Raw genomic sequence first — 22970 nt, forward strand, 5'->3', positions numbered from 1 at the left:
AAGACCCGCCGTGGGCCCCCAGAAGCTACCTGGAGAAAGGTAACGCTACACACAACATACAACACAACCATCCATGTGTCAATCAGACGTCTTGTTTGTTGTGACCGTCGGTCCAGAGAGATTCAGTTTTTCTATAATAGAAGACAAAATAAACAGAAATTTTGAGAAGTTTTTCGGTGACACTTAATTTTACGATCCTGTATTTTAAGTTCCTGGAAGGTTTCTTCATAGTTTCTTAAAAATTACATCTTATTACCAGATAATGTTAAAATTAGATAAATTTATCTCCCACTGCTTTAAAAGACTTTCTTTTAGATTTGTTGTAACGACACTTGTAAATGTTTTACTGGTGTTTGATTTGATTAATTAGTCATTCCTCTTTGTTTTCTTTGTTTTCTTTGTCTTCATGTCTAATGTTTTCTGACACTTGTCAGGCCGTCATTGTAAATAAGAATTTGTTCTTAATGTCTTGTCTGGTAAAATAAAGGTTGAATAAAACTAAGTTTACAGGAAATTAGCTAGAGAATACATGCTGTAAAATTAAAAATTATATATTTTATCTCTTTAAAAAGTGACTCAAAAACTCACAGTCAAAAACAGCTGCAAAATAAATTTTCTGTTGAAACTATGAATCCATTAACTGAAAGCTCTCGTTGTGTTACTGTGTTTCTTTAATCGTATTTTTGGTGGGTATTGATGGTAATAGGCAATAATGAAGAACTGATCACAGAGAGTAATAATATTTTGGCGTGTATACCGCCCTCTAGTGGTGGCCATCTACGACTACACCGCCGACAAAGAGGACGAGCTGTCGTTCCAGGAAGGAGCGATCATCTACGTCATCAAGAAGAACGAGGACGGCTGGTATGAAGGAGTGATGAACGCCACCACCGGCCTCTTCCCCGGGAACTACGTGGAGTCCATCATGCACTACGCCGACTGAGGAAGAAGAAGAAGAAGAAGAGTGTTTGTCTTGTTTGTTGAGTCGCTCCTCTGTCGTCTCTCAGCTGCAGTTCAACGTCTTGGATCTGAACTAAAAAGGGAAAAACTGACTCGTTCCTACACAAACCAATCACAAGCAAATCAGAGCCTGTGAACAAAAATCATTGGTTCACTAATATTTTATTGTGAGTATGTGACAGAATGTGATTCCAGCTGATCCCTCTCTGTCTACCCACAGTTCTTTGCTGGTTCAGATTATGTTTTAAAATAATGAATCTGCAGTTCTCTTGTTAGAAGAAGACTGAGGCATTTCCAGGCGTCTTAATGTTATTTGGTGAGAGTTTGGTGTGAAGGTGGCGAACAGCTCTATGATGGAAAGTTAAAAAAGAACATAGAGATGTGTTTTTAAATTTAATTTTCTTATGATCCGAAGAAATTCATTTTCCTTGAACTCACTGAATAATCAGTGTTAGCTGAACTCACAGACTTATCAGCATCTTCGTCCGTCCAGAATAATCGTCCATAAATCGACTTTCACAGTCCCAGAGGAAACTGTGACGTGACACGTCTTTGTGTCGAATCCCAGAGTTTAAAAAGAGATTTGAAGGAAACTGTAAAAACCACCTTTGCACAAAACACTGAGTCCAGATAGAGATATCATTATTTCCCCTCCCCTCTCTTTTTTTTTCTTCCTTCCTTTCTGTTTGGCTTGAAACACTTTGAATATTCTGTCTTTGGCCTTTTTTTTTTGACTTGTGTTATTAGTCAGTCAAGGAGAAATCATATCGTCACTACTTAATCACACAAATACTTAAGTCTGGTTTACTGATCATTGATCGTTAAAAATGGTCGATGATTATTTAAAGGAAACTAATGACAAAATGTTGGGAAGGGTATTTCTGTTATTTGTGGATGAAAATGGCTTTAAAGTTATATTTCTTGAAATTTCAGTCCTGGTTGATGTGGTGACACCTGTGGTTACCATGGTAACAGTAGTGTGGTTAAGTTGAGCAGCTGAATCTGTTTCCAGTGCAGCCAAACAAACTCAGTGATCATCACTTCCTCCTCCTGACTTCCTGCTGCGCACTCAGCCACACAACAGCAGGACACAGTCAAAGAGCTGGAGGTGTGCAGTCTGTGACTGCTTCAAAATAAAAGCCCCCCTGTGTGTGTCCAGATAAAGTCTTTTAAAGTGAAGCAGCAGCGGCAGGAAATGTTGTTTACATGAGCAGTAACTGAATCCAGCTGTGATCCAGCTGTAGGAGAGTGAATATCCATCAGATTAAACACTGGATCACAGGTTGCATCACTTCCTGTCGGTCCCTCCTGCTGAGTCGGATGATCTGAGCGTCAGAAACAGGTTCATGAAAACCTTAAGGATGATAACTTGAAGACTAATGAGTGTGTGGTGTACAGTAGCCGTGTCCCATCAGTGGCCCCAACAGCTGGAGGTCGACAGCTGGATCCATTAATGATGTGATGGAGGTGATGGAGTTGCATCACTTCAAAGAGTGAGAAAACACTTTTTCTAACGCGATGAAGGTCGAACACAAACATTGTTGATGCACAATCTGCATCATTCTTAATGAATTTCTGAGATAATCTCATAACAGTATTAATTGTTGTAGAGTTTTAGTACCAGATACTAAGCTTTGTAAATACACAGCCCCTCAAACGTCCAGAGGAGAGTCCAATATCTTATTCCAAACTGCAGATCGCTCTGTTTCCTCTTTTCTCCTCCTTTAAAATAACTCCCTCCTCCTCCTCCTCCTCGTTCTCCTGCTCTTGTCTTAATAATAGAAGGGATCACTCAGACTCTGTTCTGTGTCTCTTTAGGTTTCTGAGTAGTTTTCTGTTGTACTGTAGCAGCGCTGGAGTCTCTCTGCTGCAGCTTGTTCACTTTGGGAATTAAAAGCCATCGTGGCCAGTGGACGTCGAACCGACCTGACCACTACACCTTCACACCACAGGTCAGAGTTCAAACCAGTTGATATTCAGTGAATTAGTAGGAATAGTAGGAACTCCTCGTTCTTTCGTTCCCCTCCACCTTTCTTCATCTTTTTTTGTCTTATTAAAATTAAGAATTAAAAAGAGATGCCGAGGATTCTGGGAGAGGAAGTAGAGTCGAGAAAGACACCGAAGCTTTACAGAGAAAAGAGAGAAAACTACAATAACACTCAAAGGTTTTGAATTTGTAAACGAAGACGAAGCCGTCCTGCTGTGATGGACAGTGTGTGTCTCTGCTGCCATAACGTCACACATCCTTCTCCGATGTGGAAGCTGTGACTCGAGCCTGAGAAGTGCCTGGTAGTTTAGTTTCACCACGAGGACAGAAGTAAAAACAAACCCAAGTCCCACAGACGCAGCACAGCGACGGGAAACAGATTCACCTGAACACTCCAGGTGAATCTGTTTCTGATTGATTAAAGATCAATTAAGATGTTTTTTTTCTCTCCAGTCTGAACTCAGACCAAATGATCTGAACCACAAAGATGAATTATTACCTGCGTCTCTGCTGGTTTGGTCTCAAATATCTCAACAGCTATTGATGGATTGTGATGAAATTTTAGTTTGAGTGACATTTTCAATTTGCACGTTAAAACATTTGCAAAAATGCAAAATTGAAAAGTTGAAATGATGCAAAAAAAAATAAAGAAGTTTAAGAGTTGTTATGTGAATAAAACCCAAAGATTCTGAGAAAAGAAATTGACTGATTATTAATAAAAATGATTATTGTAGTTCAGCCAGAATTATTTTTCCTGATGAAAAAGCTTCTCAAACACTAAAACTCCAGTGAAACCACAAACACTGAGGTTAACATTACAACAGTTAACATCACGTTTAATTATATGTGATTAAAATATAAAGTATTGATCGATTCAAACCAAACTTTATCAGTAAACTGAACGATTCAACACGAACTCTCAGGCTGGATTTGAGCTTCTCCTCTGTGGGTTTTCCTGTAGTGACGCAGTGAAGTGGAGCTGGAGGTTTTGGACCTGTTGCCAGTTTTGAAGTTTACAGTGTGTTTGCCTGCATGCCTGATATATAACTGACATTTTTATTCACAGTGTTTTCATATTCTTTTTTTTTTTTTCTTTTTTTCTATAGTTTCACCAACTTGCTTTATTCTGTCTGATCAGCTGGAGGCTGAGACGTTTCTGTCCAGTGCTTCTTTTGGTTGTAACGACCCTTTAAGATGGAGGTGGATCTTTTTGTGCCATTTATCAGTGTGTTGTGGCGTGAATAGAGGTGCATCTGTGTGTGCGTGCGTGTGTGTGCGTGCGTGCGTGCGTGTGTGTGTGTACCAGTGTTAACCAAACCTTCCCTTGTGGACTCTTGTTGACTGAAGTGACTGTGGACCTGAACCGTGTTTCCTTGTACAGTGTTATTTAAGAGGCGTTTTACCTCAAACACCAGAGTGTGCCACACCAGTGAGTTTAGAAAGAGCAGCGTTAATGTATTTTTTTAGTTAAGCTAGTGTGTAATTTGATTCAGACATAAAGGTAGAGCCGGTGTGTGAGCTCTTTGAGAAAGACGTTTGTCCTGTTGACCAAAGAAATATGTTGATTTAAGAGCGACGTCGAACAGCCTCGTCCACACCTGGCCACGCGCTCAGGATCACAGAACCACAAAGCTCCACGCGGCTCCCGGAGAAACTGGGATCAACGAGCGCAGCACGAGAGATGTGGGCAGATATCTAAACATTTTGTGGCATACTCTGGTTTTTGTTTTGCCTGCAATATCCCTTTAACCGCTGTGGACTGAGAGAGGAGGTGATCTGTGAAATGTTCCAGCCGGTTTCTCTGAGGATGATTTCTACCAGGAACCTGCTTCTGTTTTTCTCCCTGCAGACGACAAACCTTTAGGATCACAGTTTAAATCTGAAACCAGATCTAGACAAGTTCACAAATTACACAAAACAACAATATTTATTGTTTGACCGTGTTTTCAGGGCTGGTTTGTATAAAACTTGCTCCTAAACTAGGACTCAAAAGCTAAATACAAGATGTTTCCCCTGATATTAAGGATGTTATTTATAAAAGAAGGATATAGTAACTGTGGACGTCCTGTTAAGTGTTTGACCGTGAACCAAATATATGTTTAATTATTCCTGTTTTTAGGAGGCCAGCCTAAAAAGAAATGAAGCTTTTAATTTTTTTGTTTTGGTTTCATGACCTAATTCATATCACACGTTTAGTTCATGCTGAACCCGTGACGTCGTTTACTCTGCAGCGTGTCATACGTACCGGCCCAGTCCTTTATTTCCCTTCAGATCGTCTGACTCTCATTTTAATCTGATCGTCATTCTGCAGCGGGTTCCTGGTAGAACATGACATCTGGAGAACCGTTCTGTTTTCCCAAGTGAACTGGACTGAAAGCACATTGATCTTTTGTAAGAAAGAAGAAAGGTGAAGTGACTAAGTAAATGTTTTAACAGCCTGTCTGTGTCACTGGTGTTTGTTTATTAGAGGCTCAGCTGATTTAAGATCTATACTTTTAATCCTGATAAAAAAAATTTAAAAAAAGTATGTACAATTAGAAATTAACTTTATTTTATTTGTGCGGAAACCAGAATAAAACCAAAAGAATCTTCAGAAGCAGCATGTAAAATTAACAACAATCAAGTAAATTAATATATAAAATATGGATGAAATAATCAGAAAAAGGTTGAAAGAAAAACAAATAAAATTCAGCATTTTTAAGCAGTAAACGTTTGATAAGAGATTATAATGCTGCTGTAATCAGATCTAATAGTTTATTAATATGTTGGTTAACTCTTAACTCCTCTTGTTGACAGTGGAGACTGTTGTACAAACAGATAATGAATAATAATATTAGTAAAACAATAATAATATATACATTTTAAAAAAAGTCTTAATAATATAATTTAAGGTCATGAAATAAAAAGCAATAGGAAATTAACATTTCCTGCAGGGGCTGTATTTGTTTCGTTTAACTTTAAAATATATTTTTTATAAATGTACTTAACGCCAAACTTTCATATAATCTCCAGCTGTGCTTGTTAGAGTTGTTTCAATAAAGTTTTTTGGAAAAAACTATAGACTGCATATAAAACCTGTTTAGGAATGTTTTAGCGCCACCTGCTGGACCAGTGGCTTGACTGAATGCATTTTGTATGGCGATGAAAACAATATATATATTAAATGATTGTTATTTACAAATTTAAAATGAACATGATAAAGCAGAATTAAGTTGTTTTACCACTAATGATAATAGATAACAATATAAAAATTCTTTTTAGGAACTGTGTAATCTTATGGTGCTTTTCTCTGCTGTGTATAAACATGTTTATTAGAATTTTATTTTTAAAAATTAACAATTAATTTTATTTTTTTTAACTCGTCCTCTTATTGGCTGAAGAGGAGACTGAATCAATCGGCTTTGAAAGTTTTTAAAATTATTTTATAAAGGAACTGGTTTGTCCCAACAAAACCTCAAGTCAGTATTTTCCTTTGCAGGGGACTCACTTTATTTAAAAAAAATCATTTTTAGTAATTAGAAAATTTACAGTATTTTAAATACATCTTTATTTCTTATAGGTTCTAAGATACCTGCCTGCAGCCTCTTCAATAAATTATGATTCCAGTTTATTCACATTCAGTTACATTCAATTCAATAACTGCATTTGTTAAATTAGTGCAATTCAGTTTAATTCCAATACTACATTCAATACATCGATTCAATTCAAATGAATTCAGTTCAATCACTCTGTACATCTATCGGATCGGCACAATTGAACTGGAAACAGCTCACATCAGCTCAGTTCCATTAACTAGATCATTAACATCAATTTAAAATTTCCATTCAACTCAAGTAGCTATATATAGTATATTACATCCATTACTACAGTTAATTCCTTTAATTATATCTGTCACATCAGCTACATCACTTGCACAAAATACAAAATGACATGAACACGATAACAAATAAGTCAAAGTCCCTTGAATCCTGAGCTGACGTCACAGATACTCATCATCACCATCACACATATTCTTCTCCGACTCCTCGCTGGAGTGGTTCTCAGAATCTATGTCTCAGGGTTTATGGGGTTTCTGGGGAAATGTAAAGGGTTTCATCATCAGAGTCATCAGAGTCATAAAAGTCGTCAGAGTCCTCCCCGCTGGTCTGGATCTGGACGTGGATGTCGTCCGTGGTGCAGCCCTCAGCCTGGTCTCCGTGCACCCTGACCAGGAAAAGAACAACGTGGTCGTCAGTGGAGTGAAACACACTGTGTCCCTGCAGATGTGAATGTGAGTGGATTTCTGCTGCTCCACTCTTCGGCCCGTCGTCAGGGGCGATATGAGCGTGCAATGCATGCGCCGCTCCATGCACAAATATACTGCATCATTGGTTTAGCAAGAAAAGCACATTGAAAACAATTGTGGATCTTATAAGGATCAAACGCAGCAACAGCATCAATCTGTCCCTGATTCCTTGAATTGTAAAAAATGTAATTAAAATTCAAGTGTTTCCGTTATTTCCCTTTAACCTTTTATAATGACATGAACACAAGAAAACATTGAGACGATCTGGAACTTCACCTTGTCATTTCCTGCCCTTCTTCCCCCGTTTCCCTCAGCTCATTCCTCAACACATGGTGAACGATGGCCACGCCGATGCAGTCTCCCATGACGTTGATGACAGTGTTGCAGCGGTCTCTGAAAGGCACAAAGAACGTTCACTTGGACTAAATGATTACGTTTCGGTGGTCAAAGGTCAAAGGTCAAGGTTACGTGACTTCAGAAAACACTTTTTAGCCATTACTCAAGACTTCACACCGAAATTATGACAAAATTTCACACAAATGTTTAATATTTTATGACTCTGGATAAACAGGGATGTGACCTGAAACTAGTGGCGGAGGGATACGACCACGAGGAGGTGATTCTAGTTTACTTTTGTGTTGCCTCTTATTAAGTTTTCCGTTCCTTCGCATTATATTTTAACAACCCCTGTATGTAGTTTGTGTTACACCTTATATATGACTAATGTCATAATCATAAGAACCAGCCGTGTGTAGAGCCACAATCACAGTGACAGCAACAGTGTCCAGCTCGTTATCTATCCAGCTGCAATCACACAGACATGCGGGTGAATATATAATAATATATAACATAAAAACATAAGATATAAAACTATAACACAGATATGAAACAGAAAGCTCACTGGGGGTTTATTGCAAAAGAATTTTTTAAAATCCCAGCATGTGTGGAGGACCAGGGTCGTCACAGGAAAAGTAATAAAAGTAAAAGTAATTTCCTTATTTTCATATTTTAATAGGCATCAACAATAGGAATTGTGAAAATAACTTTTTAAAGTGAATGATTGATCCATCAATAAATACTTAGGATTTCAAAATGGATTTACAAAAACAGCACAAACCATTTTTTTTCTTTTTCCAGCTGCTTTTCCGTTTCCCGTTAGTTAATGGATTTGATCAGTCATTTATCTGCTTTTAACCTCTCCGTGACCCTCTGGGCCTTCGGTGCTTTATTACTTTTCCTGTGACATCCCTGGTCCTCCTCATACCGTGACCCTTCAGTGGCTCGTTATCATGTATCAAACTTACAGGAGCCACTCCACAACCACCAGAATGGAGGCTTGCTTCGCAGGTAAACCAATCGCCGTCAAGACAAAGAGCGTGGTCACCGCTCCTGTAGCTGGGATCCCCGCTGCTCCTATGCTGGACACGGCGGCGGTCACGCTGCAGATCACACAGACTCTTCCAGACACTGCATTTTTAAAGGCCCCATATCATATATGTGGGTGCCGTGATTTCCCAAACAACAGGAGGAGTGACTTACCAAAGTGTGATCAACTGGCTGAAGTCCAGATTGATGTGGTTGAGCTCGGCGATGAAAATTGCCGCGACCACCTCGTACAGGGCCGTGCCGTTCATGTTGATGTTGGTCCCAATGGGCAGCATGAAGCGACTGATTCTCTTGTTGAACTTGAGTTTGTCTTCACAACATCGGAAGGTGACCGGCAGCGTGGCAGAGCTTGGAGACACAGCGCATCTTTTGTTAGCGCACCATCCATGAAAAAACATATACAAATGTAAAGCTGTTGTGGTCGCCAACACACAGCTCTCTGTTACGTCACCTTACCTGGACGAGATGAGGAGCGCAGTCAGTAAGGCGGGAGAGACCCCTTTGATGACTTCACAGGGGTTTTGTCTCACACACACGAAGTAGAGAAGTGGTAACACTATTGTTCCGTGGATTACGAGCCTGAAAGACACGAGGAACACGCAGTTACTGCAGCAACACAGAAACGTTCATTGGTAGATGGTAGGTAGGTAGGTAGGTAGGTAGGTAGGTAGGAGGTAGGTAGGTAGGTAGGTAGGTAGGTAGGTAGGTAGGAGGTAGGTAGGTAGGTAGGTAGGCAGGTAGGTAGGTAGGTAGGTAGGTAGGCAGGTAGGTAGGTAGGTAGGTAGGTAGGTAGGTAGGTAGGTAGGCAGGTAGGTAGGTAGGTAGGTAGGAGGTAGGTAGGTAGGTAGGTAGTAGGTAGGTAGATTGGTAGGTAGGTAGGTAGGTAGGTAGGTAGGTAGGTAGGAGGTAAGTAGGTTGGTATTAGGTAGGTAGATTGGTAAGTAGGTAGGTAGGTAGGTAGGTAGATTGGTAGGTAGGTAGGTAGGTAGTAGGTAGGTAGATTGGTAGGTAGGTAGGTAGGTAGGTAGGTAAGTAGGTAGGAGGTAAGTAGGTTGGTATTAGGTAGGTAGATTGGTAAGTAGGTAGGTAGGTAGGTAGTAGGTAGGTAGATTGGTAGGTAGGTAGGTAGGAGGTAGGTAGGAGGTAGGTAGATTGGTAGGTAGATAGATTGGTAGGTAGGTAGATTGATAGGTAGGTAGGCAGGTAGGTAGGTAGATTGGTAGGTAGATTGGTAGGTAGGCAGGTAGGAGGTAGGTAGGTAGGAGGTAGGTAGATTGGTAGGTAGGTAGATTGGTAGGTAGGTAGGTAGGTAGGCAGGTAGGTAGGTAGATTTGATGTGTTTTCAGTTTGGTTAGTAGAGCTGATCTGTGCTTTACATTTGGATTGTGACTTTAGAGGCAGTGCTAACAGTATCATGTTCATTGTTATACTTATTTGTCGCCGTGTGTGTTGGGAGACAATGATCGAAAGACAGAACGTGCATCACAGAAAGGGCCATTTTGGTAAAAGTGTTAAAACAGTGAAGGTAAACGTACCCAAGAAAAACCACCAACATAAACCATCCAAGCTTGAAGGTAGTTTCCCAGTCATGAACTTCCATGACGTGGCTTGCTACCATGAACAGCACTCCAACTGGCACGCAGCTGGAAAGGAAGTGATGTCATGAGTTAATGGAGAGCAGCTTAACATGAAAACCTACCTAAACACAGTGTTGTCAGATTACCATTACATTACACTGCATGTCCAAACGGAAATCTCTTACATTTGTCTCATTGCAGAAAATAGAAGAAATCAAATGTGTGGGGGTAGGAGAGTTAAAGACGCCGTCATGTTTTGTTAGAAAGACGACGGTTCAGTGTTTGTGAGCAAAAGCACTCCATCACGCTACAGGACATGTGACCTAGTTCTCATTTTCTTCAACAGAGTGTCGGGTTGTTTCACTTTACTTCAGTATCAGGTTGACCACGAGTTTAGTGGCCTCGTTCAGGACGGTGAGGAACTCCACCAGGACTTTCCCTTTCTCTCCCATGTTGTTGAGGGTCAGGCCAAAAATGAAAGCCCAGACGATGAGGCCCACCATGTTGGTCCCGTCCACGTATTGGCCCATCAGTCGCACTTCTGTCTCATTCTGCAACAAGACCGAAAACTCGTTAGCAATAATGTTTCTGAAAGCAACTTCATGTATGGAGGATCATCGCTGGACAAAGAAATCTCAATAGTGACGATGGATCAATATTTACCATTTCCAAGCTGGAGTTCTGCTCATATTCATCAACCTCAAGCTCCACCCTCTCAGTTTTGTACTATGATAGAAAATCAGTCTTCACATCATGATGTTACATAGAAAGAGAGGAAAAGCGCTGTACATAGTGTGGTTTACCTTAATGAAGAACTTACCTGTCGGAAACAAGCCTGAATCAGGTTTTGCGGGATCATGTTCCTATAAAAAATAAACAAAACTGACACTAGTAACGAGCTTGTTAATGTCGGCCAACGACACGTGAGAAGCGACCGAATCAAGGACATATGTGACGTTCTCTGGACATTTGTGTAACTCTGCAGAACCTGACAGAAACAACCATTTCTGCTTAAAGTGTGAAACTTTTGTCTCAAGTGAGAGTTCTTAAACAAACACTGTCGACATCTCTTCTTTCAGCATCTGTCCGGGAGGGAAGAGCCACAGAAATGGAAATCTGTGTTTCTTTTTCAGACTCTAATCCTTCCTCTGTACGCTGAGTTTCTTTTTTTATCTGGAGGTTTTTCTGCCATACTCCTATCTGCTGCACGGTTGCTCTCCCCTTCAACTCCGACAAACCAAATCATTGCTGGTTGATGTAAAAAACCTGTCGTAACTGGTGTTTCAGCGAGGGAAAGTCACCACAGACACCAGAGTTTTAACTACTGCAAAATACAGAGAGATTTACCTGGCTCGCTATGATAGGCTTTTGTGTAAAAGTCTGACACTTCAGCTTTAAGAAAAACATGAATGGATGCAACTATAAACTCACTGACTGACCTAAAGATCTCACCGACCTGGAGGTTGTATGTATGAAAACCAGAAATGATGTCAGATGTCTTTCTTCTCACCTGACTAGATCCAACAAGGCATCGACAGTGGAGAAGGATTCCTCGTCTTCCGAATCATCTGATTTAACAGCGTAGGCAATCCCGGGCTGGATAATCATGACCAATATCAAACCTACAAAACATAATGTAAGAGGAAAAAACTGTCTGAATGCTACACCTGCTCCATATATACAGCAAACACAACATGGACAGACCAACAAATATTACTGTGATTACTGTTAATATTTCAAAACAGTGTATCACAAAAAAAATTAATTAATAAAATTAAAAAGTTCTTTAGAAGAAAAAATGACAATCAACAAAACTGATGCTGGACTTCAAATGACTGATATCTATTAATGAAAACATGCTTTTCAGCATTTTATCTATGTAATATTTATAAAATTACAGCTTTGAGCAATGGGTTGGTTAAGCCCGACTTCTCCACTGTCCTGTTACTGACATCATGAACAATGAATGAAAGGATTTCCTGTCAACCAATGACAATAAAGTCCTGTCACCTGAATGCAAACATGTTCAACATTTACCAGTTGTAGCTATAAAACGTAAATTTGCCTTAAAGAGGGAATCTTTTAGACCATCTGAGGTCTTTGTTTTGAGGAAACAACATCTTTCAACACCTGCAGAGACCTTGCTCTTACCTATGATCACAGCCATCATGGTGGTTGAGACAAAGTATGCTGCTGCTCTTCCAGCGATTTTTCTGGAGGTTTCAATATTTAGGCCAGAAACACCTAAACAAAAACAAAATAAAGCTAGAATTACCTCCCCCTCTCAGACTAGTTTCAGGTTACATCCCGAGTCATATAAAATATCAACCATTTGTGAAATTTTGTCACAATTGCTGTGTGAAGTCTTGAGTAATGTCTGAAACGTATCTTGTGAGGTCACTGTGACCTTGACTTTTGACCACCAAAATATAAACAGTTCATCCTTGAGTCCTAACAAATGTTTGTGCCAAATTTGAAGGAGTTCTGTCAAGACATTACTGAGATATCGTGTCCACGAGAATGGGACGGACGGATGGACAACCTGAAAACAATATGGCTCCTGCTCTGACTGTTCCCGACGTGGGGGCATTCAAAAACAGAAGCTATGTTTCTGCAGGTCAGTAAAGTCATATATGTGTGTGTGACATCACTGTGATGTAATGGAGAGCAGCCAACCTGGCAGTAACCTGGCAGCCAATCAGTAAACACCACCTGGGCTACACAAACTAAACAGCAGTATTATTTCTACTGGGCAAATATACAATGCAATGACTGTAAAAATCTGTTGGCTGAGAGTCTTTGTGAGTGATTAATGAAAGTAACATGAAAACGTGTACATATATCACTGACATAGTCCAGCGCCAGTCAGACTCCACCCGCTGTCACAAGAAGCCTGTGTACCTTTTGATATCTAATTTTTAGAAAACATTAAGTAGATACTACTGTGTGTTACGTCATGGCTCTTTCCTATTTTTAGCATTCACGATTATCCTGTAATTGTGACTTGTGATCACAGTGATTGGTGCTCAGCTAGAAGCTACACAGGATAACACTCACAATTTAACTTTTATGAGGTTAAACTTGCCAAACCACCATTGTGTTCCCATTAAACGCTGCATGTTTAACACGAGCTAGAAACAGACCTGCAGCTTACTTGTTATCACACTTGTCGCAATGAGAGGAACAGTGACCACCTGCAGCATCCGCATGAGAATTTCACCTGGGAAACCGACATACAATATGTCACCCTCCGACATAGGGACATACACCTTGAGAATCAAGCCCATGCCAAGACCTGTGAGACAAAAACAAAGATATTAAGGGTTATAAGGGTTTAAACAGCTGTGAAGTGGGATGTAATGGACAAATCATATGGTTGAAATTCATAGAGCACATCAAAATCTTCAGCAGAGCCACACTGACCTATAAAACCTACTGTCATATTTAGGCTATACCTGGCTATTGAGTAATTATTGTTTACTTATATATAATATAGACCACTTCTGTATTTAATTGTGCATCCTTATATGCTTACAATATATTTAGACCACTCGTTTTTAAAACTGTTAAACTGTGCATTGCTATCAGCCACAGTGTTATAATTGAGGATAGATTAGATTAGATTAGATTAACTTTATTTATCCACTAGATGGAAACAAAGAAATAATATTCAAAATCCTTTAGTGGCTGTAGGTACAAGATATAATAATAAAATTATCTCTTTCTTTCTCTCTCCCAACCGGTCGAGGCAGACAAAAACGTTTAGCAGTTAGCTCAAAGATGTAGTTAGCCGGTTAGCATTACGGGCTAGCTAGGCTACATGTTCAAAGTTTAGCACTTAGCCCAAATAGCACCACGGGCTAACTAGGCTACATATTTGTCCCAGAGATGAACTTAAACTTGTAACTGTCACTTACCCAGGGCCAAACCTGCCAGACTTAGAATTTGAAACCTGTTCCCCATAAAGTAATCACAACATTTCCTGCTGGACGAAGCATCGTCAGACATGTCTTCCTCCGGACCGTTAGTCTCCATTTTTAATGCGATCTAAAAGTGTATATTGGCTGCAGCATCAAAAATACTTAACTTGTTCTTTAAATGGAATAACGGAACTTTCGACAATCTTTATCGGTCCACTAACCGGGTTAAGTTGATAAAGTATTCACCGAATAAGGGTAAAGTGGACTCAGTGGAGTGAGTTAGGCTCGTTTGGGTGTTTTGGTTCAAAAACTGATTTTTAACGATAGAAGGTATTTCCAGGAATATCTTTCATGCATTATTTAAATATTCAAATATAGACACATGCCATACACAGGCACACATTCTTTTCATTTGTACATCTCAATGACCATTTGTTTTTGTTGTCATTTACATGTCTGTCTATTATATGTAGCCTTCCCGTCACACTTGATTTTGTTATGCAAAGTCACAAAAAAAATTTCAAATAATCAGGTATAGTATAGCTTATGGGTGAAGGAACACGTCACGTCGACGTCATCTTCTCTTTAGTTTGTGTTTCGGTATCCATGCTTAAGATTCACCGACAGGTAATGTCCACTTTAATGTGAAGTGTCCGGTTTTGGGAGGAAGTGAACCTTCGGAACTACACTACCCATGATGCACTGCATCCAAAGGTTCAAATCAGAATTTTAACGGCTAATGAACCAGCCGTGTGTGTAACAGTCGTGAGAACGCTTTACAGAGTGCTGAATATGTCTCTCTTTTGATGCGTACTGGTTTTGGGAGACTGTTATGTAGCCGCCGAGCCGGTCGGTGTGGACTTTGTCGGGCGGACTCTTTAGTTTTTGCGATGGTTTGGCCGGTTTCTGTCAGTTAGCGCTGCTAGGCTAAGCTAACTCGTTGCTAACTCGTGTGATGACTTTCAGGCTGTAGTTCGTCTTCTTCGTCTTTAATGATGAATTAACTCCCCACAGTTTATCAGAGAGATGTTTTATTTGCTTTATTAACCGACAATACAGAGTTTTATATTATTTATAACTCTCCAAGAAGCTAAGCAGACCCAGGAGAGGAGACCATGACCCTGGCTCCGAAGGAACTGTCTAACCTGCTGAGCATCATCTCGGAGGAGGCTTGCACCAACACCTTCGAGAGCCTCTCCACCCACTTCCACCATTACTTCGGGAAAGCGGAGCACTTCAGGGTGGGCTCGGTTCTGGTCATGCTCCTCCAGCAGCCTGACCTGCTCCCCAGCTCCCCGCAGCGGCTCACCGCCCTCTACCTGCTCTGGGAGATGTACCGTACCGAGCCGCTGGCCGCTAACCCGTTCGCCGCTGTGTTCGCCCACCTGCTGAACCCCGCACCTGCCGGGGAGGAGCAGGAGAAGGTGCTGTCCGGTACGTCTGTGTGTGTTTGAGGTCTGGAGGTGTTGTCCAGCAATTGTCACAACTGTCTCATACACTGACAATTTCCACACTCTATCTTTCTACACTACTGTAGAGGCATGTACCATCAACACTCAGTTGCCAGTTTATTAGGAACACCTGGGGCCAGTTTCACAAAGATTGACTGACTTATAATAATAATTTAAGCTATAAAAATTAGACACCTTACCTCCAGGCTGGTAACAATCAATGACACCTGTGTTGACCAATGGCACCCAACAGCATAAAACAGGAAAACATGGCTCATAATTTGTGTTTGTGGGTTTTCTAACATTGTTATGGAGGGAGCAAAGACAAGGAAAGACTTTTTAAGGATTTTTCAATGTTGTTGTTTCACTCTTTGCTGATTTCCAAAGTAAAATGTCCTTGTAACTCAAAAGACAGACATTTCCTGCTGTGGTAAACGGAGCAGAGCAGTTGGCTATGGATTGAAAAAATTCTTCATTTACCCAGAATTCATTGTTCCACAGTCTGGCTCTGCAACAGATGAATTTAGACGTTTATCTGAAGTCTGACTGATTGGTTGATCTAAGCAACAGTCAAAGTTTATCTTTGTGATAACTGGCCCCTGCAGTCTGATCCGAGAGTCCTGCAGTAAATCCTCATGAAGGTTATAATGTTCAGTTTGTGTCCAAATGGTTTTAGAGAGGTGTTGATGTTATGGATCGACCAGATGTTGAAACTTTCCTCTGTGACTCCGCTCAGCATCATTTCTGCAGATCTGTCAGCTGCACATTCAAGCTGCCGACCTCCTGTTCTACCACATCCAAAGGTTCTACTGGATTCAGGTCTGGAGGTCTGGGGAGGCCACTGAAGTCCACTGAACTCACTGTCATGTTCATGAAACCAGTCTCTCATGTGTATGATTGATGAGCTTTGTTTTCCCCGTACGCACTGAAACACCAAGCTGGAGTCGTAATATTTATTCACTCAGGAACAGTTTTAGGGGGAGAAAGATGCTGACGAACGGCCGAAGCAGAGAATTTTGTTTATTCACGATGAAACGTACAAAAAATTTGCCGCTCTCATCTCAAGCTGTTAAAACTCAGAAAACTCGGTGTATAGTACATGTTGTCCATCAACACTCCACCCTCACATCTGTTCTCTGTCATGTGATCTCTGCAGGCTTCCTGCCTCCCATCACCCAGCCTGAGAAGTTCTTCCTGTCCCAGCTGATGTTGGCTCCGCCCAGGGATCTCTTCAAGAAGACGCCCAGACAGGTGTCCTGCATGGACGTCGGCAACATGCCCCAGTCTATAGACATCAGCGGGCTGCAGCTCGCCTTAGCAGGTGAATACACACTGACACACACACATTTATCCACTGCAGAGTCCTGATGTTTTAAACCCACAACACTCATCTTCAAAAGCAGCACCGTCAGGTGGAGCTGAGTGAGAGTACAGGGTTATTACTTACCTGAACATGTGTCATGGTTTTAGTATGTTGGAGAACCACAGTGAAAATCAGACTCTGAGGCTTTACTGTGTTTTATTCTGAGGGTACTTTTAATTATTAATTAAGTTCAATCAGTCAATCGATCAATACTTTTATCAGGAACATGCATGAAGGGTCAGACAGAAGATTACAACAATAAAAAGAGCAGATGATGAACAACACTTGAAACCTGATGAACTTTAAACTGTTTTATTCTCCTGATTAGTCGTTGTTTCACTGAGAGTCTCTGAAGGATTTTGTTCTAATCTGAAGCGTCTGTGTTTCTCCTCCTCCTCCTTCTTCTTCTTCTTCTTTTTATTTAATGAAACTATTTTTTTGTATCTTCGTCTTTCAGAGCGTCAGTCGGAGCTGCCCACCCAGAGCAAGGCCAGCTTCCCCAGCATCCTGAACGACCCGGATCCAGACTCATCCAACTCGGGATTCGACAGCTCGGTGGCCAATCAGATCATCGAGTCTCTGGTCACAGGGCCCCGCCCCCCACTGGAGAGTAAGTGTGTTTGATGCTGAAACTGTTTCCACCACAGAACGCATCCAGGAGGAAAAACTCAGGATCTAAACCAGAGACTAAACTTAGTTCTTTTTCAATAATTTGAGCAGCTGAAACCAGAGAATGTTTGACAAATACCTGAAACAATGAATCAATTATCAAAAGTTTTTCATTCATTTTCTGTTGATCAGTTCATCAACTGATCGTCCGAGTTCTAATCACAATGTTCACATGTTGGAAACCTGGTTACGTGTGTGTAGAAAGTTCTCCAGGAGATAAACACCTGAGAGAATCAGGTTTCTTGTTTTCATGATGTTGACATCAGATTCCTGCAGGAAGCTACTGATGTGCATGTGAACACGTAGATTATTAGTCCATTTGTTATTTTTCATACAGGTATGAAAGGAGAATATTTGTTACAGAGCAGTTTTCTATTGAACATCCTTCTTTTGACCGGCGTGTTAACAGCTCAGATCAGGCTGCAGACGAGGTGACAAACACGACACACCACAGTCTTCATGTGTGTTTCAAGACGTGTAAACTCTCTGTTCAAGTCTGAAGTGCAGGTGATTTAGATTCATGTTAAACTCCAAAACACAAAACCCCATGTGACAGATGAACTCCTGACTCCTCCTCCTTCAGCGGCGGTTTCTAAATCTAACAGTTTCATCATCACCTGTAGATCTTCACCTTTCTGTCCTGGTGTCCAGTGATTAGACTTCATTGCTGTTCACATCCTGACACATGGTGCTGACTCTTTGAATATGAGGACACCTCTTATAGCCGTTGCAGCCGTTGCCATGGTTACCACAACGGCTTCTGGACAATAAAAAAAACTTTTCATCTGCTACCAAAACAAAAACTAAAAGACTCCAGGTTGTGTCTGCAGGTCGATGGTAACGTCTCCTAAAGCGTCAGAAAGCTCACACCTCCGCTTCTCTCCGTCCTCAGGTCACTTCCGCCCCGAGTTCATCCGGCCGCCGCCGCCCCTCCACGTGTGCGAGGACGAGCTGGCGTGGCTGAACCCCACCGAGCCGGATCACAGCGTGCAGTGGGACCGCTCCATGTGCGTGAAGAACAGCACCGGCGTGGAGATCAAACGCATCATGTCCAAGGCCTTCAAGAGCCCGCTGTCGGCCCAGCAGCAGTCACAGGTGAGCGAACGTCGCACTGCCGCCAGATTCCACCCGTCTCCGTTCACGCAGCGCTCGAACATCAGAACTCTTTTTTTGAATTTGAATAAAATAAATTTAATCTCAGAGTTCTGTCCTCCTCTGTTTCCTTGGAGCAGAATAGAGAGGGAGAGTCTTTATCTGTCGCCTCTTCATCACTAACTCCTCCTCCTCTCTCTGCAGCTGCTGGCCGAGCTGGAGAAAGACCCGAAGCTGGTCTATCACATCGGTCTGTCCCCGGCGAAGCTGCCTGACCTGGTGGAGAACAACCCGCTGGTGGCCATCGAGATGCTGCTGAAGCTGATGCAGAGCAGCCAGATCACAGAGTATTTCTCCGTGCTGGTCAACATGGACATGTCGCTCCACTCCATGGAGGTCGTCAACAGGTGGGGGCGCTGTTCTCTGTCACACGCTGTTACAGATTTGTCTTTGTTCATGTGGTTTTGGCTGCTGCTTGTTCGACTACTCGTTTTTTTCATAGATTAATTGATCATTTTATTTTAATCAAGTCATCCCGTCCCTCGTTCTCTCTCAGGTTGACCACAGCTGTGGATTTACCTCCAGAGTTCATCCACCTCTACATCTCCAACTGCATCTCCACCTGTGAACAGATCAAAGACAAATACATGCAGGTACAGTCCAACACTTTAATGACAACAGCCTCAGTGAAGCAGCTTCAGGATGAACATGATTAAATTAGATCCTCCGTCCTTTAACAAGAACAGAACGTGTTGAAACCAATGAAGAGAACGCGTCTGTTTGAGACACATGATCCCTGCTGAAGTGAAGCAGCCACTTATTCACTGAACACAAATATAAACACAACACTTTAGTTGAAATAAAAGATCATTCATCTGCAGCGTGATGTAAACAGTTCCTGGAAGCTTAAAACATCCCGGCTCCTCCATGACCTGCGTCGTCACCCAAACGGTGGTCGCATCAGATACTGACTTGTTCTCTGATCACAACACTCCCCCCACATCTGTAGCCCAGGTCATGCAGTTCAGTGCCTGATAGTAATGCAGTAAATCCTCCTCATGATGGACACAGTGTTGAGTTTGTGGTGAAACAGTTTCAGATTCACCTGTAGTTGATTCTGCTGTTGAAATCGATTATACAGAGAAATGTGGCAAATCATTTACAGCTCATCCACATTTTTCATGAGTGAATTTCTTTATTTGTGAAAGGACAAACTTAGGGTGGAATCACATGTTGCTTTATGTCTGTATCTAGAAGTTTGTCAACACAATAAGAGTAACGGGTAAAGTCTAGTGCAGGAGAGACTTGGTGTTCTTCTCTTCAGTGAAATCATGTCAGTATTTACATCGACAGTCGGATAAAATAAGTTTGAAAATGTCGATATTGTGCAGTAATGTTTCTGACGTTTATCTTTTCTTCTAGAATCGTCTGGTGCGTCTGGTCTGCGTCTTCCTCCAGTCTCTGATCCGAAACAAGATCATCAACGTCCAGGACCTGTTCATCGAGGTCCAGGCCTTCTGCATCGAGTTCAGCCGCATCCGTGAAGCCGCCGGCCTCTTCCGCCTCCTCAAGACCCTCGACACCGGAGAAAACCCCACAGAGGCCAAACCTGCCAAATAATGCTCCTCCCAGAGACACTAAGATAACACCCCACCCCCACCCCCCCAACATAACACCTGTACAACAGCTTAAAGGGACATGGTTTAACTTCCACAAACGTTCATCATGTGTTTGTTCAGAAACAGCAGCAGCGGCTCAACTGACAGTTAATATTGTAAATATGTAGCTAAGTTTTCCTCACTCTCTGTTCGCCGCCTGGTCCATGTCTGGTCCAGGTCTGGTCCAGGTCTGGTTCAGGTCTGGTCCAGGTCTGGTTCAGGTCTGTCTCTGAACTCTGTTGCCACTTTCTCTCTCTTCAAGAAGAAAAACTAGGACGGACTCGACGGACTCGACCCAGCTTTTCGTTTTGTACCAGTTCTCTATCTTTCCTTTGGAAATGAAAGTTTTCTCTAATTAAACAGATTGTTTAAGTGACTCTCTCTGTTTTTGTGCTTTCATTGATTTTTTTAATTTTTTTTTGCTCAGGTCAGTGTCATCTATAATCCTGTATTTAACAGCTGGAGTCTCACCTGGTTGCTGTGAAGAAACGAATCAAAGGTCAACACTTGTGTGTGTGATCGTGTTTGAGGTTTGAATCCCTGTTTCTTTACTTTCCTGCTGAGATTTACATGTAAATATTGACACCATTCACCAGAACACCAAACTACAGCCAGCAGCTGGCGATCACATGCTGCGTTCACATCACATCAGAGTTACCAGTTTCCCACTTGTAAACAGCTTTTTCCACCTGAAAGGCTGACACTCTTCCAGGCTGGTGTTAAAGGTAAATAAACGCTGCTTTAGTGCTTTACTGAACAAGCACAATGTCTTTACCTCTCACACAATCACTCAACATTATTACGTTCTAGTCACACTGAGGTCGTTTACTGTTCTTTGAGGAAAAGTCACTCTGTTGTTTTTTGTTTGTTGTGCAGTAAGAAGACTGACACTTTCCCATGTGACGTGAATGCAGCATCAGCATAAAGTAGAGCTGTCCCAGTCAAGATTTTTTGCCCTGATCCTAAAGTATTTTAATTTTATATTTTAACATAAAGATAATATATCTATCATTATTATTATTATTATTTTTAAATCACAGCTGTAGTTATTAAATCTGACACCTTTTTCACAAGCTACTGGAAGATCCTGATTCAAAACTATCGAGTTGATGAGTTTAGATCATTGATCTGATATGAATGACAAACATTCACCAGGATTCAGGGATGAACTGATTAGATTTTGGTGACTAAAGGTCAAAGGTCAAGGTCGGGGTGCCCTCACAAAACAGCTTTAAGCCGTAACTCAAGACTCAAGACCCAGCAACAAGACAAATGTCACACAAATGGTTCATATTTTATATTTTATATGACTCTGGATAAACAGGGATGCAATCTGAAACTGGTCTGAGTGGCGGAGGAATACAACCATGAGGAGGCGATTCTAGTTATACACTCAAATAACAACACAGGTTATCATACAAAAGTCCGTTTATTTGTTGCATATTTTTGTCATAAAGTTTCTTATTTGAAATGTTTGTAATCAGGTAAAAAACTGAGACCTTGGTTGAATGTGTGCCACAGAAATACGCAGGGACATTACGCAGGTCCTTCATGATGATACAGACATCAGATAAACCAACAGTGCAGCAGAGAGTGGGAAGCCTGCAGATGTGATTATGTACTTTATTATTAATGATGATGATGTTTAACTGAAGCTGATCCTGAGTTTAAAACAGAGAAATATAACAGTCTGCAGTGGATGTCTCAATATAATATAATTACTTTGTTTCTGTCACCCCACTGTTTTGAAATGTGTTCACATTATCTGAACCTTGTCTGTCCAATATTTCAGGTTATGAGACTGTGACAGTTTTTTCTCTCTGAACTGTTAAGTCACAAGAATACAACTGACCCCCCCCCAAAGCCGGTCTGCAGGTTCATGTTCGTCCAGTTTACTGACGGGGTGTCGTCTTGGTCTTTAGGCTCTCTTCATGCCGCGCGCCATCAGGCAGGCGAACACCGTCATCACCATCTTGGGTTTGACCTCCACCAGGTCCTCGGGCAGAGCGTATACCCGGGCGCCTATCTTCCTCGCCATGGAGATGGCGTACCTGGAAGCACAGCACAGAGCCATGAGAAAACTTTTTCAAGTGTGAGGCATTCTGATGTTACTTGTGTATGTAGAGTGACAGGATTAGATAGTCTCATGTGTGTGGAACCTCAGCCAAAAAACATCATAGTATAGTAAGGCATAAAAAGTATAGTAAGGCATAAAAATGTCAAAAAAACAGTATAGTAAGGCATCAAAAAGTCAAAAAAACATCATAGTATAGTAAGGCATAAAAATGTCAAAGTATATTAAGGCATCAAAACATCACAGTATAGTAAGGTAAAAAAAATGGCATACTATAGTAAGGCATAAAAACGGCGAAGAACGTCATAGTAGATTAAGGCAAAAAAATGTCAAAAAAACATCATAGTATAGTAAGGCATAAAAACGTAAAAAAAAAAACGTCAGTGTAGTAAGGCATAAAAACGTTTAAAAAAATGTCATAGTATAGTAAGGCATAAAAACGTAAAAAAAAACGTCATAGTGTAGTAAGGCATAAAAACGTAAAAAAAAAAGTCATAGTATAGTAAGGCATAAAAACGTAAAAAAAAAAAAGTCATAGTAAGGGATAA

The 22970-nt window shown here is 41.2% G+C and overlaps 4 protein-coding genes across 7 annotated transcripts in view; 2 read left to right on the plus strand and 2 right to left on the minus strand.

Moving 5' to 3' along the window:
• LOC111659550 (abl interactor 2-like) overlaps positions 1-5385 on the plus strand; it is a 28742-nt gene extending 23357 nt beyond the window's left edge. For all 4 annotated transcript variants that reach the window (XM_023412533.2, XM_023412536.2, XM_023412534.2 and 1 more), the window contains 2 exons: positions 1-39; positions 768-5385. The exon at positions 1-39 is cut by the window's left edge and continues 147 nt beyond it. In XM_023412533.2, the coding sequence (XP_023268301.1) occupies positions 1-39; positions 768-943 (215 nt within the window). In that variant the 3' untranslated portion in view covers positions 944-5385. The remainder of the gene's footprint in view (positions 40-767) is intronic.
• Positions 5386-6558: 1173 nt separating this feature from the next.
• On the minus strand, positions 6559-14230 carry LOC111659578 (excitatory amino acid transporter 3-like). The gene is made up of 13 exons (XM_087175691.1): positions 14113-14230; positions 13350-13490; positions 12347-12439; positions 11706-11817; positions 11016-11058; positions 10859-10921; positions 10565-10746; positions 10154-10261; positions 9075-9197; positions 8772-8966; positions 8537-8671; positions 7509-7625; positions 6559-7150 (listed from the first exon to the last, which is right to left on the minus strand). Exons 1-13 carry the CDS (start codon positions 14228-14230, stop codon positions 7009-7011), a joined length of 1572 nt encoding a protein of 523 aa, XP_087031817.1. The 3' UTR covers positions 6559-7008.
• A 587-nt stretch (positions 14231-14817) lies between these two features.
• Positions 14818-20724, plus strand: cnot11 (CCR4-NOT transcription complex, subunit 11). Its single transcript, XM_023412497.2, has 7 exons — positions 14818-15549; positions 16723-16887; positions 17387-17539; positions 18491-18693; positions 18895-19097; positions 19247-19343; positions 20113-20724. Exons 1-7 carry the CDS (start codon positions 15231-15233, stop codon positions 20308-20310), a joined length of 1338 nt encoding a protein of 445 aa, XP_023268265.1. The 5' UTR covers positions 14818-15230; the 3' UTR covers positions 20311-20724.
• Positions 20725-21758: 1034 nt separating this feature from the next.
• Positions 21759-22970, minus strand: part of lcp1 (lymphocyte cytosolic protein 1 (L-plastin)) — a 26190-nt gene continuing 24978 nt past the window's right edge. The window contains exon 16 of the mRNA XM_023412496.2: positions 21759-22399. Coding sequence (XP_023268264.1) covers positions 22267-22399 — 133 coding nt within the window. The 3' untranslated portion in view covers positions 21759-22266. The remainder of the gene's footprint in view (positions 22400-22970) is intronic.

This window comes from Seriola lalandi, unplaced genomic scaffold (genome assembly GCF_002814215.2).
Source record: "Seriola lalandi dorsalis isolate HSWRI2012SDOR001 ecotype SW California unplaced genomic scaffold, Sedor1 jcf7180002054482, whole genome shotgun sequence".
Classification (NCBI taxonomy): Eukaryota; Metazoa; Chordata; class Actinopteri; order Carangiformes; family Carangidae; genus Seriola; species Seriola lalandi.